Genomic DNA, 25,862 nt, shown 5'->3' on the forward strand with positions numbered 1-25,862 from the left:
ACAGGTTAGTACTGTAGTACTGCTGGGGTTATACAGGTTAGTACCGCTGGGGTTATACAGGTTAGTACTGCTGGGGTTATACAGGTTAGTACTGCTGGGGTTATACAGGTTAGTACTGCTGGGGTTATACAGGTTAGTACTGTAGTACTGCTGGGGTTATACAGGTTAGTACTGCTGGGGTTATACAGGTTAGTACTGTAGTACTGCTGGGGTTATACAGGTTAGTACTGCTGGGGTTATACAGGTTAGTACCGCATGGGGTTATACAGGTTAGTACTGTAGTACTGCTGGGTTATACAGGTTAGTACTGTAGTACTGCTGGGGTTATACAGGTTAGTACTGTAGTACTGCTGGGTTATACAGGTTAGTACTGCTGGGGTTATACAGGTTAGTACTGCTGGGGTTATACAGGTTAGTACTGCTGGGGTTATACAGGTTAGTACTGTAGTACTGCTGGGGTTATACAGGTTAGTACTGCTGGGGTTATACAGGTTAGTACTGCTGGGTTATACAGGTTAGTACTGTAGTACTGCTGGGGTTATACAGGTTAGTACTGCTGGGGTTATACAGGTTAGTACTGCTGGGGTTATACAGGTTAGTACTGCTGGGGTTATACAGGTTAGTACTGCTGGGGTTATACAGGTTAGTACTGCTGGGGTTATACAGGTTAGTACTGCTGGGGTTATACAGGTTAGTACTGCTGGGGTTATACAGGTTAGTACTGCTGGGGTTATACAGGTTAGTACTGTAGTACTGCTGGGGTTATACAGGTTAGTACTGTAGTACTGCTGGGGTTATACAGGTTAGTACTGCTGGGGTTATACAGGTTAGTACTGTAGTACTAATCCACCTCTCTCTGGCTCCGCCCCCCCCCCTCCACCTCTCTCTCCCTCTGCCCCCCTCCATCTCTCTCTGCCCCCCCCCCCCCCCCCCCCCCCCCCACCCCTCCACCTCTCTCTGGCTCCGCGCCCCTCCACCTCTCTCTCCCTCTGCCCCCCTCCACCTCTCTCTGGCTCCCCCCCCCCCCCCTCCACCTATCTCTGGCTCCGCCCCCCCTCCACCTCTCACCTCTCTAGATGTGTGGTGTGATGGTATCAGCCAGTGAAGACTCCACCCCCTCAGTGATCTACCACTGTGTGTTGCGTGGGTTGGAGCGCCTCCTGCTGTCGGAGCAGCTGTCTCGTATGGATGGAGAGGCACTGGTTAAACTGAGTGTCGACCGGGTTAACATGCCAAGCCCTCACAGAGCCATGTCTGCCCTGGGACTCATGCTCACCTGCATGTACACAGGTAACATCTACCTGTACCTAGTATCATCTAACTAACGCTAGCTAGCTTAGCCCTGCATGTACGCAGGTAACATCTACCTGTACCTAGTATCATCTAACTAACTAACGCTAGCTAGCTTAGCCCTGCATGTACACAGGTAACATCTACCTGTACCTAGTATCATCTAACTAACTAACGCTAGCTAGCTTAGCCCTGCATGTACACAGGTAACATCTACCTATACCTAGTATCATCTAACTAACGCTAGCTAGCTTAGCCCTGCATGTACACAGGTAACATCTACCTATACCTAGTATCATCTAACTAACTAATGCTAACTAGCTTAGCCCTGCATGTACACAGGTAACATCTACCTGTACCTAGTATCATCTAACTATCGCTAACTAGCCTAGCCCTGCATGTACGCAGGTAACATCTACCTATACCTAGTATCATCTAACTAACTAATGCTAACTAGCTTAGCCCTGCATGTACACAGGTAACAGCTACCTATACCTAGTATCATCTAACTATCGCTAACTAGCCTAGCCCTGCATATATGTAGTTCCAAGACAACAAACTATTAGCCATTATAACAATGTAGAGGCTATAGCTATCGCTAACATAATAATGTAGGGGCTATAGCGATCGCTAACATAACAATGTAGAGGCTATAGCTATCGCTAACATAACAATGTAGAGGCTATAGCTATCGCTAACATAACAATGTAGAGGCTATAGCTATCGCTAACACAACAATGTAGGGGCTATAGCTATCGCTAACATAACAATGTAGAGGCTATAGCTATCGCTAGCATAACAATGTAGGGGCTATAGCTATCGCTAACATAACAATGTAGGGGCTATAGCTATCGCTAACATAACAATGTAGAGGCTATAGCTATCGCTAACACAACAATGTAGGGGCTATAGCTATCGCTAACATAACAATGTAGAGGCTATAGCTATCGCTAACATAACAATGTAGGGGCTATAGCTATCGCTAGCATAACAATGTAGAGGCTATAGCTATCGCTAACATAACAATGTAGATGCTATAGCTATCGCTAACATAACAATGTAGAGGCTATAGCTATCGCTAACATAATAAAGTAAATAGCTAATGCTAACAATTTTAAGAATCCTCTTTCTTCCCAGGACAGGAAAACAAGATTCCCTCCTATGACCAATTAACTAACCCCAATCGTACGAACTCCTCCCTCACAAACTAAACGAGTACCAGTCTGTTTAGCTAACATTCCACATTTGCAATGACAGAGTACAAGGTGTGGAATGTTAGCCACACAGACTGGTACCCAGGCTACCCCCCAAAACCAGCTTTGTCTATGAATAAAAATAACTAAACTTTTCCATCAAACAATCGTTTTAATAATTTAATAATCACGACGAATCACCCTCTCATCCTCCCAGCGGTGTGTACCACAGCAGAGTCAGCGTTGGGGTCAGAGGTGATGGGGTCAGAGGTTAGAGGTCAGGGGTCAGAGGTTACCTCGGGTCCTGTTGCTTTCTCCTCAGGCAAGGAGAAGGCCAGCCCTGGTCGCCCGGCCGGCGCTGTCGACCCTCAGGCCCCCGACAGCGAGTCTGTCATCGTTGCCATGGAGAGGGTCTCTGTGCTCTTCGACAGGTAGGGTTGTGACGACAACACGTCTGGACATAAACACAGTCTACGCACAACTCTGTCAGACACACAACCCTGTCAGACACACAACCCTATCAGACACACAACCCTATCAGACACACAACCCTATCAGACACACAACCCTATCAACCCTATCAGAAACACAACCCTATCAGACACACAACCCTATCAGACACACAACCCTATCAGACACACAACCCTATCAGACACACAACCCTATCAGACACACAACCCTGTCAGACACACAACCCTATCAGACACACAACCCTATCAGACACACAACCCTATCAGACACACAACCCTATCAGACACACAACCCTATCAGACACACAACCCATTCAACCCTATCAGACACACAACCCTATCAGACACACAACCCTATCAGACACACAACCCTATCAGACACACAACCCTATCAGACACACAACCCTATCAGACACACAACCCTATCAGACACACAACTCTATCAGACACACAACCCTATCAGACACACAACCCTATCAGACACACAACTCTATCAGACACACAACCCTATCAGACACACAACCCTATCAGACACACAACCCTGTCAGACACACAACCCTATCAGACACACAACCCTATCAGACACACAACCCTATCAGACACACAACCCTATCAGACACACAACCCATTCAACCCTATCAGACACACAACCCTATCAGACACACAACCCTATCAGACACACAACCCTATCAGACACACAACCCTATCAGACACACAACCCTATCAGACACACAACCCTATCAGACACACAACTCTATCAGACACACAACCCTATCAGACACACAACCCTATCAGACACACAACTCTATCAGACACACAACCCTATCAGACACACAACCCTATCAGACACACAACCCACATAACGTTGTATCTCATCCAGTGGGGCTTCAGAACACATTACTGTTATCTGATAAATGAATGTAATGGAAACCGGTTTCTCATATTAACCATAGTAACAGACTGTTATATATCTGGTGTGATGGTTTACCATAGCAACAGACTGTTATATATCTGGTGTGATGGTTTACCATAGTAACAGACTGTTATATATCTGGTGTGATGGTTTACCATAGCAACAGACTGGTATATATCTGGTTTGATGGTTTACCATAGCAACAGACTGTTATATATCTGGTGTGATGGTTTACCATAGTAACAGACTGTTATATATCTGGTGTGATGGTTTACCATAGCAACAGACTGTTATATATCTGGTGTGATGGTTTACCATAGCAACAGACTGTTATATATCTGGTTTGATGGTTTCTCATATTAACCATAGCAACAGACTGTTATATATCTGGTTTGATGGTTTCTCATATTAACCATAGCAACAGACTGTTATATATCTGGTGTGATGGTTTACCATAGCAACAGACTGTTATATATCTGGTTTGATGGTTTCTCATATTAACCATAGCAACAGACTGTTATATATTTGGTGTGATGGTTTCTCATTTTAACCATAGCAACAGACTGTTATATATCTGGTTTGATGGTTTCTCATATTAACCATAGCAACAGACTGTTAATAATCTGGTTTGATGGTTTACCATAGCAACATACTGTTATATATCTGGTTTGATGGTTTCTCATAGTAACTATAGTAACAGACTGTTATATATCTGGTTTGATGGTTTACCATAGCAACAGACTGTTATATATCTGGATTGATGGTTTACCATAGCAACAGACTGTTATATATCTGGATTGATGGTTTACCATAGCAACAGACTGTTATATATCTGGTTTGATGGTTTACCATAGCAACAGACTGTTATATATCTGGTGTGATGGTTTACCATAGCAACAGACTGTTATATATCTGGTGTGATGGTTTCTCATATTAACCATAGACTGATTTATCTGGTTTTTGGGGTCTATTTTTAAACAATGTAGCCAGTCTTTTTGGGGGGTTGTCTATTTTTAAACAATGTAGCCAGTCTCTCAGTTGTTTCCTGATGTCTGGTTCTCCATGTCCGTTATCCCCGATATTTCCTACATTTGTTGTGCCAGGGTCCGTAAGGGTTTACCCAGCGAGGCACGGGTGGTGGCCAGGATTCTTCCTCAGTTCCTGGACGACTTCTTTCCTCCGCAGGACGTCATGAACAAGGTCATCGGAGAGTTCCTGTCCAATCAGCAGCCTTACCCACAATTCATGGCTACTGTGGTCTACAAGGTCAGTGTGAGAATGGTGGACAGTACAGGTGGGTATGTGACAGACAACTCACTCTCTCTTTCGCTATCCCCCCCCATCTCTCTCTCCATCCCTCTCTTTTTCTCTCTCCCCCATGGGTTCTGCTGTCTTTGTCGAACTCTCTCTCCTCTCTCTCCCTCCCTCTCTCTCTCCCCTCCCTCCCTCTCATCCCTCACCCTCTCCTCCCTCTCTCCTCCCTCTCCTCCCTCAGGTGTTCCAGACCCTCCATGCTACAGGCCAGTCCAGTATGGTGACAGACTGGGTGTTACTGTCTCTGTCTAACTTTACCCAGAGAACCCCAGTTGCCATGGCCATGTGGAGTCTGTCTTGCTTCTTCATCTCTGCCTCCACCTCCCAGTGGGTCTCTGCCCTGTATCCTTACTAGAGAGTGGGACAGGTGGGGGTGTAGTGTGTTTGTGTCTTTGTGCGTCTCTGTGTGTGTGTGTGTGTGTGTGTGTGTGCAGTCTGTGTCTGTGTGCAGTCTGTGTGTGTGTCTGTGTCTTTGTGCATCTCAGTCTGTGTGTGTGTCTGTGTCTTTGTGTGTCTCTGTGTGTGTCTGTCTCTGTGTCTGTGCAGTCTGTGTGTGTGTGTGTGTGTGTGTGTGTGTGTGTGCAGTCTGTGTCTCTGTGTGTGTGTGTGTCTGTGTCTCTGTGTGTGTGTGTGTGTGTGTGTGTCTATGTCTGTCTCTGTGTGTGTGTCTGTGTCTTTGTGTGTCTCTGTGTGTGCAGTCTGTATCTTTGTGTGTCTCTGTGTGTGTGTGTCTTTGTGTGTGTCTGTGCAGTCTGTGTGTGTGTGTGTGTGTGTGTGCAGTCTGTCTGTGTGTGTGTGTGTGTGCAGTCTGTCTGTCTGTGTGTGTGTGTGTGGTAGAGAAATAGAAGTCATATTGTCCTCCATCTCTCCTTAACCCCCCCCCCCCCCCCAGCCTGCCCCATGTCATCAGCCGTATGGGTAAGAGTGAGGTGGTGGACATCAGTCTGTTCTGTCTGGTAGCCCTGGACTTCTACAGACACCAGCTGGATGAAGAGTTGGACCGCAGAGCCTTCCAGTCTGTCTTCCAGACCGTGGCCTCGCCTGGCAACACCTATCAGCAGCTACTGGACTGTCTGCAGAGTATCCACCAAGACACATCACTCTGAGAGAGAGATGTAGCCCCTATCACCAGACATCACACAGAGAGAGGGGGGGGCAGAGTGAGATGGGGGGGGGGGGGGGGGGGGGGGGGGGGGGGGGGGCAGAGAGAGAGAGAGACATGTAGCTCCTATCACCAGACATCACAGAGAGAGAGAGAGGGGGGGGGCAGAGTGAGAGGGGGGGGCAGAGAGAGAGAGAGAGAGGGGGGGGGGGCAGAGAGAGAGAGGGGGGGGGGGGGGCAGAGAGAGAGGGGGGGGGGGCAGAGAGAGAGCGAGAGAGAGGGGGGGGGCAGAAAGAGGGAGATGGAGAGGGTTGGGGGACAGAGAGGGGGGGCAGAGAGAGAGAGGGGGGGCAGAGAGAGAGGGAGAAGGAGAGACGGTGACAGAGGGAGAGGTTGGGGCAGAGAGAGAGAGGGAGAAGGAGAGACGGTGACAGAGAGAGGGAGAGGGAGAGACGGTGACAGAGGGAGAGAGAGAGGGGGGGCAGAGAGAGAGAGAGGGAAAGGGGGCGGAGTGAGAGGGGGGGGCAGAGAGAGAGAGGGGGGGGGCAGAGAGAGAGAGAGCGAGAGAGAGGGGGGGGGCAGAAAGAGGGAGATGGAGAGGGTTGGGGGACAGAGAGGGGGGGCAGAGAGAGAGAGAGAGAGAGGGGGGGCAGAGAGAGGGAGAAGGAGAGACGGTGACAGAGGGAGAGAGAGGGAGAGGGAGAGACGGTGACAGAGGGAGAGAGAGGGAGAGACGGTGACAGAGGGAGAGGTTGGGGCAGAGAGAGAGAGGGAGAAGGAGAGACGGTGACAGAGGGAGAGAGAGGGAGAGGGAGAGACGGTGACAGAGGGAGAGAGAGGGAGAGACGGTGACAGAGGGAGAGGTTGGGGCAGAGAGAGAGAGGGAGAAGGAGAGACGGTGACAGAGGGAGCGAGAGGGAGAGGGAGAGACGGTGACAGAGGGAGAGAGAGGGAGAGACGGTGACAGAGGGAGAAGGAGAGACGGTGACAGAGGGAGAAGGAGAGACGGTGACAGAGGGAGAAGGAGAGACGGTGACAGAGGGAGAAGGAGAGACGGTGACAGAGGGAGAGAGACCAAACAATTAAACAGACGGACACACAACTAGTCTTTCTTCGTCCAAATCAGATGACCTCATCTCCTTTCCCTCTCAGCTGCTGATCTGACATCGTTGAAGAGCCTCAAGGAAAGCCACATGACAGATGAGTGTCTTACTGTACCAGACAGGAAAGGAGAGAGCTGACAGAGGAAGGAAGCCATTTTACAGTGTTAGGACACTGCTAGCTAGCGACAGGCTCGTACTTCTCTCCCTTCTAGAGAAATAATTGAAATAAATAAATAATTGACTCCATTTAAGATTATTTTGGTTCCGCCTGCATCCTCGTTTCCCCCCCGGACCATTCATTAAGACGGACAACAACACACCCACCATGAGGGACTTCCAGCACCTTGATGACAAACTAAGAAAAATAATATTCAATCCTCCCCCCAAAAAAAGAGGAAAAACCCTGGAATTGTATATTTTCCTGTGAAGTACTTCATTGGTTGTGATGTGAAATCAAGATACGATAAAAACTAAAAAACATAAACAAATCTATAAAGTATTTCCTGATGTTTAAAAAGTTCCATACTTCTATTTTTTTCAGTTGTTGTTTTATTACAAACGGCAAAGTGATGATTTAAACTGACTGATTACAGCTGATGCTTTGATTGTTATTTTTACGTATCTTTCAGAGATAAAGTGATCTCTTAATAATAGTCATAGTAATCTACTTCTTGAAAAAGCTGAGATTGTATCGTTGTCACTGCGGACGGACACAGAAAGACAGATGAGGTGTTCACTGTTAGCATGTTGCGGTGAACTATCTAGGTGAGAGTCCTACATGGCACCCTGTTCTCTATGTAGTGCACTACTTTAGACCAGAGCCCTATGACACCCTATTCCCTATATAGTGCACTACTTTAGACCAGAGCCCTATGACACCCTATTCCCTATATAGTGCACTACGTTAGACCAGAGCCCTATGGCACCCTATTCCCTATGTAGTGGCTTGAGGAGGAGACACCTATGACCCAACCTTTCCCATTCCCTATATCAGAAGTAGGGGACTGTTTTAGGATTCATCCTCTGAACCCCGTTGTGTTTTTAAGATGTGCTGATTATTATGATGACGGGTGAATGAATGAGAACTACTGTAAAAGAGACATGAGGATGGTGAATGAATGAGAACTACTGTAAAAGAGACATGAGGATGATGAATGAATGAGAACTACTGTAAAAGAGACATGAGGATGATGAATGAATGAGAACTACTGTAAAAGAGACATGAGGATGATGAATGAATGAGAACTACTGTAAAAGAGACATGAGGATGATGAGCGATGAAGAAACCGTAATGGGACATTGAGATGACTGACGGGTGGTTGTTTTTTTACTGTGTCTCAGTGTCTTGCACACACACACACACACACACACACACACACACACACATACATTATGGCATGTCCTGTGATTCCCCTTGTCATTTCAAATGGACACACACACATTGCGCTGCATGTTTTGCTGTGGAAATGTCTGCTGGCCAGAAGCATAAGGTGGCCATTTAATTGACCTTTAAGATCCCTGACAGGTTGGTCCACTGACCTCCTTCACATTGTTTCTGATACACTGACCCTGACCGACTCAATAATGTCCTACTGTGTGTTTAAACTGATGCATGGCCTCTTCTTTCCTAGCTGTTAGTTAGATCAGTCAAATCGTTGATTCGATCGATTGGTTGATTTCGTTTCGATGTATTTCTATGGTAACTGTCGCCCGGGGCCCGACGATAGAGGATGCGTTTCTATGGTAACTGTCGCCCGGGGGCCCGACGATAGAGGACGCGTTTCTATGGTAACTGTCGCCCGGGGCCCGACGATAGAGGACGCGTTTCTATGGTAACTGTCGCCCGGGGCCCGACGGTAGAGGATGAGGAGCAACACAGACCATCCAAGGGGGAACCTTGTAACCATAGCGACCAACGGCAATCTTTGACACATCAACAGGTTGGGGACTTAGTCCTTCAGTAATGGGTGTTTTTTTTAATCAGAGCTTTAAAATGGCTCCCTATTCTCTATGTAGTGCACTTCTTTTGACAGGGGTCCATAGGGTCGTAGTGCACTTCTTTTAACAGGGGTCCATAGGGTCGTAGTGCACTGCATAGGGAATAGGGTGCTGTTTCAGGATACACTCAGAAAGACCGGGCCCTTGGTCATCAGTAGAGTTAGCCATCCTTATCCCAGCCAGAACGGCCCGTAGTGCACTATAAAGGGAACAGGGAGCCATTTTGGGACGGCATTGTTGTGATGTATCAGATGTGACTGTAGTACAGTCCAGTCCAGACCGTGTAGAATTCACCTAATACATCGGGATTAAGCCCCTTGTTGCTGTTTCTAAGGTTACGGGGGCGTCCCAAATGACATCCTATCCCCTATATAGGGTCCCATTTTGGGACGCATCCCTATCAAATACTTGTGATGGAAATTCCACCGGGAGGTCAATCCATCCCATCAGACACCACGGTTTTGGGTCCGGGTCAGTACAGATTAGGATTTAAATGTGTCCATAGTCAGCTAGTTAGTCCCATTCTCTCTATACCCCCCCCCCCCCCCCCCCCCCCCCCCCCCCCCCCCCCCCCCCAGTCATGTATTGGGTAAAACACCAACGTTTGGGCATCACGGTTCCCTCTTCAGACCCTGAATGACTAGGGGGTTTATATAAGTCATGTTCTCTGGCTGAGCTGTTTATTCTCTGTTAGTCAGCACCTTGACACTAAGTCATGTTCTCTGGGTGAGCTGTTTATTCTCTGATAGTCAGCACCTCGACACTAAGTCATGTTCTCTGGGTGAGCTGTTTATTCTCTGATAGTCAGCACCTCGACACTGAGTCATGTTCTCTGGGTGAGCTGTTTATTCTCTGTTAGTCAGCACCTCGACACTAAGTCATGTTCTCTGGCAGAGCACCAGTTCTCTTTCAATAGTCAGCAAGTTAACACTAAATCAGAAACCTGTTTTTAACGTCTGAAAACCCTAAGTGACTTGGTTTAGATTGTTCTACAGTATCTCTGACATCAGATAAAACTCATTCAGTCTGTCTCTAGTTAAGATATGGACCCAGATACAACTCATTCAGTCTGTCTCTAGTTGTTAAGATATAGACCCAGATAAAACTCATTCAGTCTGTCTCTAGTTGTTTAAGATATGGACCCAGATAAAACTCATTCAGTCTGTCTCTAGTTGTTTAAGATATGGACCCAGATAAAACTCATTCAGTCTGTCTCTAGTTGTTAAGATATAGACCCAGATAAAACTCATTCAGTCTGTCTCTAGTTAAGATATGGACCCAGATAAAACTCATTCAGTCTGTCTCTAGTTGAGATATGGACCCAGAGGTCGACTGATGTTTAGCACAGCTCTCGTTGAGAGACTTTTTTAAAATCCATTTTTAGGTTAAAAGCTAAACTGACCCAAGTTCAGTGTCTTTGGGTGTCTTCAGTGGTCGCTAACCCTGGTCTAGAAGGGCTGCAGTGTGTGTGTGTGTGTGTGTGTGTGTGCAGGCTTTTAACACACATCATTCAACTAACCAAGGTCTTGATGATTGTGATTAAACATAAAAGCAGGTGTGTTAGTGCTGGGCTGGAACAGGGGACCAGGGTTGGCCAGCCTTGTCCTACAACATGGTCTGAACAGAAGCACGTGTGATGTGAGATTCTTCTTCCCCAGGAGGTTTTCACTGATCATCGGGAGGCTATGATAGAATCGGAACTCTCAGAGAATGCAGAGAATTAGAATTCTGTTGGTGAGAGTTCCGTTCACTCCATTCTGGAAGCCTCTGCTGCTACACAACCCGGTTGTGTTCTGTTCTGTCACACTTCTCCTTCTCTCTCTCGTCTGCAAGGAAAATTATACTGTTCATTCAAATATTGAATTTAAAAAGGCAATATTTTAACTTGATCAATTACCGGAGATGATATGATGTAGAAATTAATAAAAGTATTTAAAAATGTAAAAGAAAATGGCATGTCTGTTTTGTGTGTGTTTCCATTGTAAAATGAATGCCTTATCAATTTAAAAAATATATTAATTCCACTACTGTTTAGATAATACATTAGCTTCCATGCCATACTGTTAACTTCAAGCAAAGATATCAGGCAGGGTAAGGTAGTTGTGGAGGCGTTTAGCCCAATGTTTAAGGGGGGGGGTGTTTAATCCTCTCTCTCACTGTGTTGGGCAGGAAGAGAACAACAGATGAACAGAGAGAGATTTTCATGATTTTCCAACCTGCAATATTTGATCATGTACAAGTAGTCTACTGTAGTGTATATCTGTTTCTCTGATTTTAAGGCTGCACATTCTAAATTACACCCTATTCCCTATGGATCCTGGTCAAAATCAGTGCGCTACATAGGGACTAGCGTGCTGTTTGGGCGAAACGGAATGAAGACACCAATTTAGACCTGCCCAGACACGGCTGCCGTCACAGACTGTCAACCAAGGTGGCTGTGATGTCATCTCAGTCCTGTGTAGTCTACACACACACACACCAGGGGAACGTTTTAATAGTTAACAGAGTATTAATCCCAGATTTAACCACTAAGCCATGTGGCTCACGTAGTGTGCATCCCTAAATGGCCCCCTATTCCCTATGTAGTACACTGGACCCTGGTCAAAAGCAGTGCACACTACACAGAGATTAGGGGGGCCATATGGTTCCCGTACAGTAGACGACTGTTCAGCTGGACATTTGTAGGATTATCTCTGTGTTAATATATATATTATCAATATTTATCTACACTGAACATGTCAATGCAACAAAATAAAATAATTGTAAAATGAAATAAAATAAAACATTCCCAGATATTTTCCATATGTGCAAAACAAAAAGCTTATTTCTCTGTAATTTTGTGCCACAAATGTGTTTTTATATTTCTTTTAGTGAGCATTTCTCCTTTGCCAAGATAATCCATCCACCTGACAGATGTGGCATATCAAGAAGCTGATTAAACAGCATGATCATTACATAGGTGCACTTTGTGCTGGGGGGGACAATAAAAAGCCACTTTGAAATGTGCAGTTTTGTCGCACAGACCCCAGATCCAGACACCAGGTCCAGACCCCAGATATAGACACCAGGTCCAGACCCCAGATCCAGACACCAGATCCAGACACCAGGTCCAGACCCCAGATATAGACACCAGGTCCAGATCCCAGATCCAGACACCAGGTCCAGATCCCAGATCCAGACACCAGGTCCAGATCCAGACACCAGGTCCAGATCCCAGATCCAGACACCAGGTCCAGATCCCAGATCCAGACACCAGGTCCAGATCCCAGATCCAGACACCAGGTCCAGACACCAGACCCCAGGTCCCAGGTCCAGACCCCAGACACCAGGTCCAGACCCCAGATCCAGACACCAGGTCCAGAACCCAGATCCCAGACACCAGGTCCAGACACCAGGTCCAGACCCCAGACACCAGGTCCAGACCCCAGACACCAGGTCCAGACCCCAGGTCCAGACCCCAGATCCAGACACCAGGTCCAGACCCCAGATCCCAGGTCCAGACCCCAGGTCCAGGTCCAGACCCCAGACCCCAGGTCCAGACCCCAGGTCCAGACCCCAGACACCAGGTCCAGACCCCAGGTACAGACCCCAGATCCAGACACCAGGTCCAGACCCCAGATCCCAGGTCCAGACCCCAGGTCCAGACCCCAGACACCAGGTCCAGACCCCAGGTCCAGACCCCAGACACCAGGTCCAGACCCCAGGTCCAGACCCCAGACACCAGGTCCAGACCCCAGATCCCAGGTCCAGACCCCAGATCCCAGGTCCAGACCCCAGACACCGGGTCCAGACCCCAGATCCCAGGTCCAGACACCAGGTCCAGACACCAGACCCCAGGTCCAGACACCAGACCCCAGATCCAGGGCCCAGGCCCAGACAGCAGACCCCAGGTCCAGACCCCAGATCCCAGGTCCAGACCCCAGATCCAGACCCCAGGTCCAGACCCCAGATCCCAGGTCCAGACCCCAGATCCCAGGTTCAGACCCCAGATCCCAGGTCCAGATCCCAGGTCCAGACCCCAGATCCCAGGTCCAGACCCCAGATAGACTAGTGAGGATGTTACTCTCTCCCCCTCTCTCTACCTCTCTCTGAGGAGTTGGTTAGACATGCACAATGTCCACATGGAACTTCACCATACTGTTCCTTCAGCTGGGTGGACGTAATTCAAATCCTCAGACAAGATACTTCCCATGACCTCCGTGCTGATTGGGTGTCTGTGTGTGTGGGATCGGCTGGAAGAGGCTGTGGTACAGTAGGCTATTCCCAGAGTGGCTATCAGGCAGCTATATATGGGAGATTGACACGGACTGTCTACGGATTTATAAGATGCATGGCCATTTATGGGGATGTTTTTACCTCAGAAAAAGGAGGTAGTTGGCATAGATTATAAGTTATAAAACACAATATATAAATTAGAACACAAGGAGTTAGATATCTGTGTTACTGATTTATCAGTTCTATCATCAGTAACCACCAGTTGTCATATCAAGTATTAATGTCAGGTTATATTATCTCATCAGTATTACTGTCAGGTTATATTATCTCCATCAGTATTACTGTCAGGTTATATTATCTCCATCAGTATTACTGTCAGGTTATATTATCTCATCAGTATTACTGTCAGGTTATATTATCTCCATCAATATTACTGTCAGGTTATATTATCTCCATCAGTATTACTGTCAGGTTATATTATCTCATCAGTATTACTGTCAGGTTATATTATCTCCATCAGTATTACTGTCAGGTTATATTATCTCCATCAGTATTAATGTCAGGTTATATTATCTCCATCATCAGTATTACTGTCAGGTTATATTATCTCCATCAGTATTACTGTCAGGTTATATTATCTCCATCAGTATTACTGTCAGGTTATATTATCTCCATCATCAGTATTACTGTCAGGTTATATTATCTCCATCAGTATTACTGTCAGGTTATATTATCTCCATCAGTATTACTGTCAGGTTATATTATCTCCATCAGTATTACTGTCAGGTTATATTATCTCCATCAGTATTACTGTCAGGTTATATTACCTCCATCAGTATTACTGTCAGGTTATATTATCTCCATCAGTATTACTGTCAGGTTATATTATCTCCATCATCAGTATTACTGTCAGGTTATATTATCTCCATCAGTATTACTGTCAGGTTATATTATCTCCATCATCAGTATTACTGTCAGGTTATATTATCTCCATCAGTATTACTGTCAGGTTATATTATCTCCATCATCAGTATTACTGTCAGGTTATATTATCTCCATCAGTATTACTGTCAGGTTATATTATCTCCATCATCAGTATTACTGTCAGGTTATATTATCTCCATCAGTATTACTGTCAGGTTATATTATCTCATCAGTATTACTGTCAGGTTATATTATCTCCATCAGTATTAATGTCAGGTTATATTATCTCCATCATCAGTATTACTGTCAGGTTATATTATCTCCATCAGTATTACTGTCAGGTTATATTATCTCCATCATCAGTATTACTGTCAGGTTATATTATCTCCATCATCAGTATTACTGTCAGGTTAAATTATCTCCATCAGTATTCCTGTCAGGTTATAATATCTCCATCATCAGTATTACTGTCAGGTTATATTATCTCCATCAGTATTACTGTCAGGTTATATTATCTCCATCAGTATTACTGTCAGGTTATATTATCTCATCAGTATTACTGTCAGGTTATATTATCTCCATCAGTATTACTGTCAGGTTATATTATCTCCATCATCAGTATTACTGTCAGGTTATATTATCTCCATCATCAGTATTACTGTCAGGTTAAATTATCTCCATCAGTATTCCTGTCAGGTTATAATATCTCCATCATCAGTATTACTGTCAGGTTATATTATCTCCATCAGTATTACTGTCAGGTTATATTATCTCCATCATCAGTATTACTGTCAGGTTATATTATCTCCATCAGTATTACTGTCAGGTTATATTATCTCATCAGTATTACTGTCAGGTTATATTATCTCCATCATCAGTATTACTGTCAGGTTATATTATATCCATCATAGTATTACTGTCAGGTTATATTATCTCCATCATCAGTATTACTGTCAGGTTATATTATCTCCATCAGTATTACTGTCAGGTTATATTATCTCCATCATCAGTATTACTGTCAGGTTATATTATCTCCATCATCAGTATTACTGTCAGGTTATATTATCTCATCAGTATTACTTTCAGGTTATATTATCTCCATCAGTATTACTGTCAGGTTATATTATCTCCATCAGTATTACTGTCAGGTTATATTATCTCCATCAGTATTACTGTCAGGTTATATTATCTCCATCATCAGTATTACTGTCAGGTTATATTATCTCCATCATCAGTATTACTGTCAGGTTATATTACCTCTTCATCGGCAACTACCAGTTGCTCCCAATACTCCAGACCAGTACCCCCCCCCTCTCGTCCTCCCCAAACACACACACACCTCCTTTTAAGTCTTTCTTCAGCAGCTGGTAGTGAGTGGTCTTTCCTTTGTTTACAGTGCTTACCGCTAACCTAACCACGGGATCGGACTGAACAGAACCGGTTCCGTTTCCGCATTTTATGAACTGTAAGCAATTTTAAACACTTTAAAGAAGAAGAAGAAGAAGAAGAACTAGCTAGCTAGCTAGTTACATAGCCACCGTAAACTTCTCCATATGGTTGGAAGTTTTTCACAATATGTCCTAACAAATGCATTGGCCAGGTGGTGGATTGAGGATATTGAACAGAGAAAAACAAAACGTTTAAGTTAACAATTATAGCTATTATATTTAGTTAGTTAATTAGCTATATTATATATATATATTACTAGATGTGAACAGTAAGAAACATAGATTAGCAGAATTAGCCATCTGTGGCTAGCTAATAAACTAGGCTGAACCGGTAGCTAACCATGACAACAGCAGCGACACCGGTACACTTTTAGCCAGATGTTGTTCTTAATCGTCTTTTGAAAACAATATATAGCTTTTCTTCCTCTGTATCGTCTGCAAAACACATTCCGATGAATGCCACGGGTCTTGTGTAATTTATTACGCTGAATAGTTGTGTGTGAAAGATCTAACCTTTGCGGGGTGAATGTCATTTTCGTGTAAACATTTTGTTCGGCCACCTGTACTTTACTTTTGTTGCTAGTCGATTCTCAATCAAACTTTAATCATTCTAGACATAGTTTTTTTTTTTTTGTACATTTCAGCGAACTGTTTCTGACTATGATTGACAGCCATGTAAACCAATGACAGGACAGAGAAAAGTTTCGTGTACACTATCGTTGGCATGGTTACTCGTTGATATTACACGATTCTAGGAAAACGGAGGCGGGACAGTAGTTAAGCACGGGTGGATGCACTTTCTAGGTTGTATGTATGGATATTTTTTTTGACCAGCAATTTACGGACAATAATTACAAAGTTTGTAAAACTATCTTTATATTCATTATAAACACAAAGACTGAAGCCTAAATGACGACAGTGGAGTGCTAGTGATACAATTAACAACTTGTCATTTTTTTCCGTTATCGTCTTAGTTTGTTAGATACGCTTGCTATGGCTACCTAGCAAGCTACTTGTAGCCAGCTAACGTTAACTCAGTTAGCTCTCTATTCTCGTCCTCTCATGCAAAACAAGCTGCTAAGCTTAGCTAGTTCTCTCTTTGACTAAGTTTAGCTCACTTATAGGTTTATCAGCAGTTAGCAAACATAGCTAGAGGGTGAGGAGAGGAGGCTCTCTTGTTGCCACGCAACTGTATGACCCACTGTCTTCAACACCTGTTGGAAAGGTGAGTCGTGAGTTACCGCCCTCGGTTTTGAAATCATCCTTCCCATTGGACAATGCCGTGCGTCTTCTAACCCCACCCACGGGCAGGTGTGGTTTTGTGTCAGTGGTTGAGGTACATTCGTTCACCAAGGAGTGTTGTTAGAACTCAGTATTCCTTCCTTGGCATTCTACATGGCATTGCGTTTAAAAATTTGACTTTGGTGTTTATTTATCTCATAGTTATTTTTAATTTTATATGACTTCTTGAAGGAGTGTATGCATGGCTATAAGACAGTGCTTCCTAAACGTCTCGTTGAGTACCCCCAACCATTCAACTTATTTGATGTATTTCAGTGTTATTCTACTGGTCAACTAAGCACCAAGACCTTCATTGGTAAAAAATAAACGTCAACACATCCAATTAGTGTGTAACAGCTAGGGGTACTCAAGGAGAGGTTTGGGAAACACTGCTACCAACCCCAATGGTACTGTGCTGACTCAGATGTGTTCCTTTCCTGGCATGTGACTTTGATTGTTGTTATATTGTCTCCTGTCGTCTGTGTGTTGTATTGGCTACCATCACTCACAATGAGTCCTTGGTGCCGTTTGTCCCTCCTGTCTCTCCGTAGGTGACCCCTGCTTGACCTGTGACAAGTCACATCATCCACTGAGAGTGGCACCAGCATGGCAGGGCTGGCGTTAGAGTGGAGGGGCTGACGTCATGCTCTCACCCTCCTGACACATTTTTTAGAAAGCCCTCAACACTAGAACGAGAGAGGGAGGAAAAGCCTTAGAGGGAGACAGACAGCCCTTGACAGTGAAACGAGAGAGAGAGAGGAGAGAGAGAGAGAGAGGATAGAGAAGGGAGGAGAGGAGAGAGATTAAGCCTCATCAAAAGAAACAACAGTTCTCGTTCACAATGCATCTCATTGACTTACCATGCCAGTAAAGCTCATTGAATGGAATTGAGAAACTCACATGAGTCTTTTCAACCTCTCTCCTCTTCCCTGGTTGTTGTTCTAGGCCCAAATTACAATATGTTCTCAGTCAACATACCTGGTATCATAATGGTTGGATAAATAACATCAGTTAACTTACCTGGTAACATAAGGGTTGGATAAATAACATCAGGCAACTTACCTGGTAACATAAGGGTTGGATAAATAACATCAGTCAACTTACCTGGTAACATAAGGTTTGGATAAATCACTTCAGTCAACCTACCTGGTAACATAAGGGTTGGATAAATTACATTAAATAACAGAACAACGAGAGTCAAAACAATGTTCAGACAGACGGACACCTCGTCCAAGAGACGTCATGGAGGACGTGGGGGTCTCACAGCCTTACCCTCGCCTCCTCACCCCCACCAGGGTGGGCGTATCCGGGGGGTGGAGGTGGCCCGCGGGAGGGCAGGCTATGGGTTCACCCTCTCTGGCCAGGGCCCCTGTGTCCTCAACTGCATTCTAAAAGGAAGTCCGGCGGACTACGTGGGTCTCCGCTCCGGTGACCACATCCTGTCCGTGAACGACATCAACGTCTCCGGGGCGTCGCACGAGGACGTCGTCAAGCTGATTGGCCGATGCACGGGGGTTCTGCTACTGGTCGTCGCCGAGGGAGACCGGGGTGGCCGTCGTCACGGACACGGCGGTACCAACCGCAACCGTCGCCACGGGAACAATTCGGGAAGTCCAGCCGGAGGAGCGGCAGCCGCCGCGGACTCGTGCTCCAGCGACGAGGAGTTGTGTGGTTTCCATAACAGCAGCAGCGGAGGAGGAAACAACAAAAACGTGAAGCCTGGTTCCCGTGGTAACAGCGCCAGCGGAGGCGGTGTAGGAGGAGGAGGAGGAGGAGGAGGGGGTGGTGGCTGGTTCAAGCCCAAGCTGGACTCTAAGACCCTGGGTATTAACAGGGCAGAGAGGGTGGTGGCGGAGATGCAGTCTGGAGGAATATTCAACATGATCTTTGACAACTCTTCACACTCCTCCAGCAGCTCAGAGAAAGGTAGACATCGACCTGTTTTAATATAGCATGATTTTTTTTATATAATATACATAATATACTGTATGACATCACATTTTTGGGCTGGTTTCCCCAGACTTAGTTTGATGGAGATTCTCAATTGAAAATGCTTTTTAGTCCAGGAGACTAACTAGGCTTAATCTGTGTCTGGATAAACTGGCTCTTTATGTGTGTTTCTGCATAATGTACCACCATGCACAAATAAACCTGAACCTAAACCTTACCTTGACCCTAAACCTAATCCTAAAGACAGGGTCATCGCTCCTCCTCCTCCTCCTCCCCGTGCCTCCTCTTCCTCGTCTGCGTCGGCCAAGCCTGCGAGGCCCCTGTCAGAGCCAGAGTTCCCCCCGTACCATAAGGGGAGAGGCCGTTCCCACAGCAACCCCAACCTGCTCTCTGAGGAGGAGCTGGACAGGGTTCTAATGGCCGACGACTCAGTGTTCCTGGACGGGTTCCATCTGCAGGAGGCAGAGATCCAGGTGGGTGTGTGTGTGTGTGTGTGTCCCAAAAGGCACTATGTTCCCTGTATAGTGCATTACTGTTGACCAGAGCCCCACACAGCTACATTATCAGCTAGGTTTAATAACTACACAGCTACATTATCAGCTAGGTATGATACCCACACAGCTACATTATCGGCTAGGTTTGATACCCACACAGCTACATTATCAACTAGGTTTAATAACCACACAGCTACATTATCAGCTAGGTATGATACCCACACAGCTACATTATCGGCTAGGTTTAATAACCACACAGCTACATTATCAGCTAGGTTTAATAACCACACAGCTACATTATCAGCTAGGTATGATACCCACACAGCTACATTATCAGCTAGGTATGATACCCACGCAGCTACATTATCAGCTAGGTTTGATACCCACACAACTACATTATCAGCTAGGTATGATACCCACACAGCTACATTATCGGCTAGGTTTGATACCCACACAGCTACATTATCAGCTAGGTATGATACCCACACAACTACATTATCAGCTAGGTATGATACCCACACAGCTACATTATCAGCTAGGTATAATACCCACACATCTACATTATCAGCTAGGTTTGATACCCACACAGCTACATTATCGGCTAGGTTTGATACCCACACAGCTACATTATCAGCTAGGTATAATACCCACACATCTACATTATCAGCTAGGTTTGATACCCACACAGCTACATTATCGGCTAGGTTTGATACCCACACAGCTACATTATCAGCTAGGTATAATACCCACACATCTACATTATCAGCTAGGTTTGATACCCACACAGCTACATTATCCGCTAGGTATAATATCCACACATCTACATTATCAGCTAGGTTTGATACCCACACAGCTACATTATCAGCTAGGTTTGATACCCACACAACTACATTATCAGCTAGGTTTTACATCAGTGAATGTTGTAGTAATATTTTTACAATACATTTTGTCTCTCCTCCTTCCAGGTGGAGGTGGAAGGGGAGGACTTCTCCCTGGAGCCCAGTGAGGGTATCCTGAACGTGGGTATGATGGTAGGGTACCTGGGCTCCATAGAGCTGGCCTCTACAGGAGCTAGTCTGGAGAGTGACAGTCTGCAGGCCATCAGAGGAAGCATGAGACGACTCAGGGCTGAACAGAAGATACACTCCCTGGTCCTCATGAAGGTACAGGTCGCTTAGGATTGATTTAATGGTTGGTTAGTGGGTTGGTTGGTTTATTGAATGGTTGGTTGGTTAGTTGATTGATTAGCTGGTTAGTGGGTTGGTTGGTTTATTGAATGGTTGGTGGGTTGGTTGGTTTATTGAGTGGTTGGTTGGTTAGTTGATTGATTAGCTGGTTAGTGGGTTGGTTGGTTTATTGAATGGTTGGTTGGTTAGTTGATTGATTAGCTGGTTAGTGGGTTGGTTGGTTTATTGAATGGTTGGTTGGTTAGTTGATTGATTAGCTGGTTAGTGGGTTGGTTGGTTTATTGAATGGTTGGTTGGTTAGTTGATTGATTAGCTGGTTAGTGGGTTGGTTGGTTTATTGAATGGTTGGTGGGTTGGTTGGTTTATTGAATGGTTGGTTGGTTAGTTGATTGATTAGCTGGTTAGTGGGTTGGTTGGTTTATTGAATGGTTGGTGGGTTAGTTGGTTTATTGAATGGTTGGTTGGTTAGTTGATTGATTAGCTGGTTAGTGGGTTGGTTGGTTTATTGAATGGTTGGTTGGTTAGTTTATTGGTTTATTGATTGATTGGTTGGTTGGTTTGGGTTGGTTCATTGATTGAATGGTTGGTTGATTGGTTGGTTGGTTTGGGTTGGTTCATTGATTGAATGTTTGGTTGGTTGGTTGGTTTGGTTTGGGTCATTGATTGAATGGTTGGTTGGTTGGTTGGTTTGGTTTGGTTCATTGATTGAATGGTTGGTTGGTTGGTTGGTTTGGGTTTCATTGATTGAATGGTTGGTTGGTTGGTTTGGGTTTCATTGATTGAATGATTGGTTGGTTTGGGTTGGTTCATTGATTGAATGGTTGGTTGGTTGGCTTGGGTTGGTTCATTGATTGAATGGTTGGTTTGGGTTGGTTTGGGTTGGTTCATTGAGATGTTTAGATGTCATATCACTAAATTGTGCTCTAACCTGCGGGTGGGTCTCGGGTCGTTGTTGCAAAAACAGCCAATCTCTGTTTCCTTCGGAAAAGGAAGGCCGATAAAGTGTTCTTCTTCTTGGAATAGAGGACGGTGTGTTTCTAAAACAGGAAGGGATGGTAATCTTTTGTTTTTATGATGGTCTTCCCAGGTGATGCACGATTGTGTGCGGCTGTGCAGTGACAGGAGACAGGTCCTTGCTACCTACCCCGCCGAAAAGCTAGCCTTCAGCGCCTGTTGCCCCGACGACCGACGCTTCTTCGGACTGGTCACCATGCAGGCCACCCGTGACGACGACGGTCACTATGGCAATGGTAACCGGGAGGAAGAGGGCGGGCTGAGGACTTCCTGTCACGTGTTCATAGTCGACCCGGAACTCTGTCATCACCAGGTAGGGTTGGACAAAAGGTCAAAGAAGAAAAAAACAAACAAACTGTTTATTTGACCTCTGACCTCCAGCTAAAAATAACATCCATATTAAAAACGGACCGATTTTAACATTTACAAACTAGAAGTTATTTCAAATATTTTTTTGGGGGGGGTCGGGGTCCTAGAGTCCTGGGCCCAGTGTTTCCCAAAAGCGTCTTAAGGCTACGTTCGTCGCTAGAACGTTCGTAGGAGCTTCGTTATTAAATCCCCCGAGATGTTTCCCAAAACCCACCGTTATTAACGTTGCACCTGAAAGCAGTCGTAATTTAACGCCTGGCCTCAGACCAGCTCAACAGCTGAGTGAGTACAATATAATATAATATCTCTCTAAGAGCTGATCTGTCGTCAGTATTGTGAAATAATTATAATGTTAAGGTAAGATTTTAAATGGAGAAAGCTGATCCTATCAGTATCCACAAATGGTCTTACTGGTCCTGGAATGTTCCCAGTAGATAAAGAGGACTTACTGGAATGTTCCCAGTAGATAAAGAGGACTTACTGGTCCTGGAATGTTCCCAGTAGATAAAGAGGACTTACTGGTACTGGAATGTTCCCAGTAGATAAAGAGGACTTACTGGTACTGGAATGTTCCCAGAAGATAAAGAGGACTTACTGGTTCTGGAATGTTCCCAATAGATAAAGAGGACTTACTGGTTCTGGCATGTTCCCAGTAGATAAAGAGGACTTACTGGTTCTGGAATGTTCCCAGTAGATAAAGAGGACTTACTGGAATGTTCCCAGTAGATAAAGAGGACTTACTGGAATGTTCCCAGTAGATAAAGAGGACTTACTGGAATGTTCCCAGTAGATAAAGAGGACTTACTGGAATGTTCCCAGTAGATAAAGAGGACTTACTGGAATGTTCCCAGTAGATAAAGAGGACTTACTGGAATGTTCCCAGTAGATAAAGAGGACTTACTGGAATGTTCCCAGTAGATAAAGAGGACTTACTGGAATGTTCCCAGTAGATAAAGAGGACTTACTGGAATGTTACCAGTAGATAAAGATTACTTACTGGAATGTTCCCAGTAGATAAAGAGGACTTACTGGTTCTGGAATGTTCCCAGTAGATAAAGATGACTTACTGGAATGTTCCCCGTAGATAAAGATGTCTTACTGGTCCTGGAATGTTCCCAGTAGATAAAGAGGACTTACTGGAATGTTCCCAGTAGATAAAGAGGACATACTGGTTCTGGAATGTTCCCAGTAGATAAAGAGGACTTACTGGAATGTTCCCAGTAGATAAAGATGTCTTACTTGTTCTGGATTTCCCAGTAGATAAAGAGGACTTACTGGTTCTGGAATGCTCCCAGTAGATAAAGAGGACATACTGGTCCTGGAATGTTCCCAGTAGATAAAGAGGACTTACTGGAATGTTCCCAGTAGATAAAGAGGACATACTGGTTCTGGAATGTTCCCAGTAGATAAAGAGGACTTACTGGAATGTTCCCAGTAGATAAAGAGGACATACTGGTTCTGGAATGTTCCCAGTAGATAAAGAGGACATACTGGTTCTGGAATGTTCCCAGTAGATAAAGAGGACTTACTAGTTCTGGAATGTTCCCAGTAGATAAAGAGGACTTACTAGTTCTGGAATGTTCCCAGTAGATAAAGAGGACTTACTAGTTCTGGAATGTTCCCAGTAGATAAAGAGGACTTACTAGTTCTGGAATGTTCCCAGTAGATAAAGAGGACTTACTAGTTCTGGAATGTTCCCAGTAGATAAAGAGGACTTACTAGTTCTGGAATGTTCCCAGTAGATAAAGAGGACTTACTAGTTCTGGAATGTTCCCAGTAGATAAAGAGGACTTACTGGAATGTTCCCAGTAGATAAAGAGGACTTACTGGAATGTTCCCAGTAGATAAAGAGGACTTACTGGAATGTTCCCAGTAGATAAAGAGGACTTACTGGAATGTTCCCAGTAGATAAAGAGGACTTACTGGAATGTTCCCAGTAGATAAAGAGGACTTACTGGAATGTTCCCAGTAGATAAAGAGGACTTACTGGAATGTTCCCAGTAGATAAAGAGGACTTACTGGAATGTTCCCAGTAGATAAAGAGGACTTACTGGAATGTTACCAGTAGATAAAGATTACTTACTGGAATGTTCCCAGTAGATAAAGAGGACTTACTGGTTCTGGAATGTTCCCAGTAGATAAAGATGACTTACTGGAATGTTCCCAGTAGATAAAGATGTCTTACTGGTCCTGGAATGTTCCCAGTAGATAAAGAGGACTTACTGGAATGTTCCCAGTAGATAAAGAGGACATACTGGTTCTGGAATGTTCCCAGTAGATAAAGAGGACTTACTGGAATGTTCCCAGTAGATAAAGATGTCTTACTTGTTCTGGATTTCCCAGTAGATAAAGAGGACTTACTGGTTCTGGAATGCTCCCAGTAGATAAAGAGGACATACTGGTCCTGGAATGTTCCCAGTAGATAAAGAGGACTTACTGGAATGTTCCCAGTAGATAAAGAGGACATACTGGTTCTGGAATGTTCCCAGTAGATAAAGAGGACTTACTGGAATGTTCCCAGTAGATAAAGAGGACATACTGGTTCTGGAATGTTCCCAGTAGATAAAGAGGACATACTGGTTCTGGAATGTTCCCAGTAGATAAAGAGGACTTACTAGTTCTGGAATGTTCCCAGTAGATAAAGAGGACTTACTAGTTCTGGAATGTTCCCAGTAGATAAAGAGGACTTACTAGTTCTGGAATGTTCCCAGTAGATAAAGAGGACTTACTAGTTCTGGAATGTTCCCAGTAGATAAAGAGGACTTACTAGTTCTGGAATGTTCCCAGTAGATAAAGAGGACTTACTAGTTCTGGAATGTTCCCAGTAGATAAAGAGGACTTACTAGTTCTGGAATGTTCCCAGTAGATAAAGAGGACTTACTAGTTCTGGAATGTTCCCAGTAGATAAAGAGGACTTACTAGTTCTGGAATGTTCCCAGTAGATAAAGAGGACTTACTAGTTCTGGAATGTTCCCAGTAGATAAAGAGGTCTTACTGGTTTAAATTCTTCAACAACAAATAGGGGGAGGAAAAAAATTCTAAATGGGATTCAGGAGTTGATTTCTTTTGATAACGACTCAGACTGTAAACTGAATATTAATGTCAACTGTAATTCACTACTATAGATAAAACCCACCATAAATATGCTAAAATACCATATTTTCAGAGGGGTTGGAATAACCAGTTGTAAATCTGTGTCCATTGGACAATAAAGTAACCTCCTCCTCCCTCTAGGTCCATGTGGGTGTGGCCAGGAGGTTTGGGTTTGAGTGTACTCCTGATCCCGATACTGGAGGGTGTCTGGAGTTCCCCCCTACCTCCCAGCCTCTGCTCCAGTTTGTGTCTGTTCTCTACCGGGACATGGGGGTGAACATCGAGGGGGTCCGGGCGCGGGCGTTCGTTGATCCGGACAACGACCCACAGCAGGTAGTTTAGTTCTGTGTTTATCATCTGTTGTTCTTCGACCTTCAATCCAAATGGATGTTGTTTTTCTTTTAATGTCTTGTTTAGGTTTAGTAGAACTTTGACAGAACTGTCATGTTCAAATACCCACACTGGAGTGGGCCAGGTGGGCCAGTTTGCACTTTTGGGACTCTG

General features: G+C 44.8%; 3 protein-coding genes across 16 annotated transcripts in view; all 3 read left to right on the forward strand.

The window, feature by feature from the left end:
• Positions 1-6,354, forward strand: part of LOC110511504 (huntingtin) — a 131,155-nt gene extending 124,801 nt beyond the window's left edge. For 5 of the 10 annotated variants that reach the window (XM_036934118.1, XM_036934122.1, XM_036934119.1 and 2 more), the window contains 5 exons: positions 1,077-1,290; positions 2,701-2,914; positions 4,970-5,132; positions 5,362-5,522; positions 6,073-6,286. In XM_036934118.1, the coding sequence (XP_036790013.1) occupies positions 1,077-1,290; positions 2,701-2,914; positions 4,970-5,132; positions 5,362-5,522; positions 6,073-6,286 (966 nt within the window). Of the gene's footprint in view, positions 1-1,076; positions 1,291-2,700; positions 2,915-4,969; positions 5,133-5,361; positions 5,523-6,072 lie in introns of all 10 variants that reach the window. The other 5 variants (XM_036934117.1, XM_036934126.1, XM_036934120.1 and 2 more) reach the window with 3 other exon arrangements.
• Positions 6,355-11,918: 5,564 nt separating this feature from the next.
• Positions 11,919-13,429, forward strand: LOC118966659 (extensin-like). The gene is made up of 2 exons (XM_036989401.1): positions 11,919-11,929; positions 12,406-13,429. Exons 1-2 carry the CDS (start codon positions 11,919-11,921, stop codon positions 13,427-13,429), a joined length of 1,035 nt encoding a protein of 344 aa, XP_036845296.1.
• Positions 13,430-15,886: 2,457 nt separating this feature from the next.
• LOC110516173 (regulator of G-protein signaling 12) overlaps positions 15,887-25,862 on the forward strand; it is a 119,043-nt gene continuing 109,067 nt past the window's right edge. For 3 of the 5 annotated variants that reach the window (XM_036934127.1, XM_036934130.1, XM_036934131.1), the window contains exons 1-6: positions 16,748-17,195; positions 17,803-19,177; positions 19,445-19,674; positions 20,661-20,858; positions 21,970-22,209; positions 25,500-25,691. In XM_036934127.1, coding sequence (XP_036790022.1) covers positions 18,457-19,177; positions 19,445-19,674; positions 20,661-20,858; positions 21,970-22,209; positions 25,500-25,691 — 1,581 coding nt within the window. In that variant the 5' untranslated portion in view covers positions 16,748-17,195; positions 17,803-18,456. Of the gene's footprint in view, positions 15,988-16,747; positions 17,196-17,802; positions 19,178-19,444; positions 19,675-20,660; positions 20,859-21,969; positions 22,210-25,499; positions 25,692-25,862 lie in introns of those variants that run through there. The other 2 variants (XM_036934128.1, XM_036934129.1) reach the window with 2 other exon arrangements.

This window comes from Oncorhynchus mykiss, chromosome 10 (assembly GCF_013265735.2).
Source record: "Oncorhynchus mykiss isolate Arlee chromosome 10, USDA_OmykA_1.1, whole genome shotgun sequence".
Classification (NCBI taxonomy): domain Eukaryota; kingdom Metazoa; phylum Chordata; class Actinopteri; order Salmoniformes; family Salmonidae; genus Oncorhynchus; species Oncorhynchus mykiss.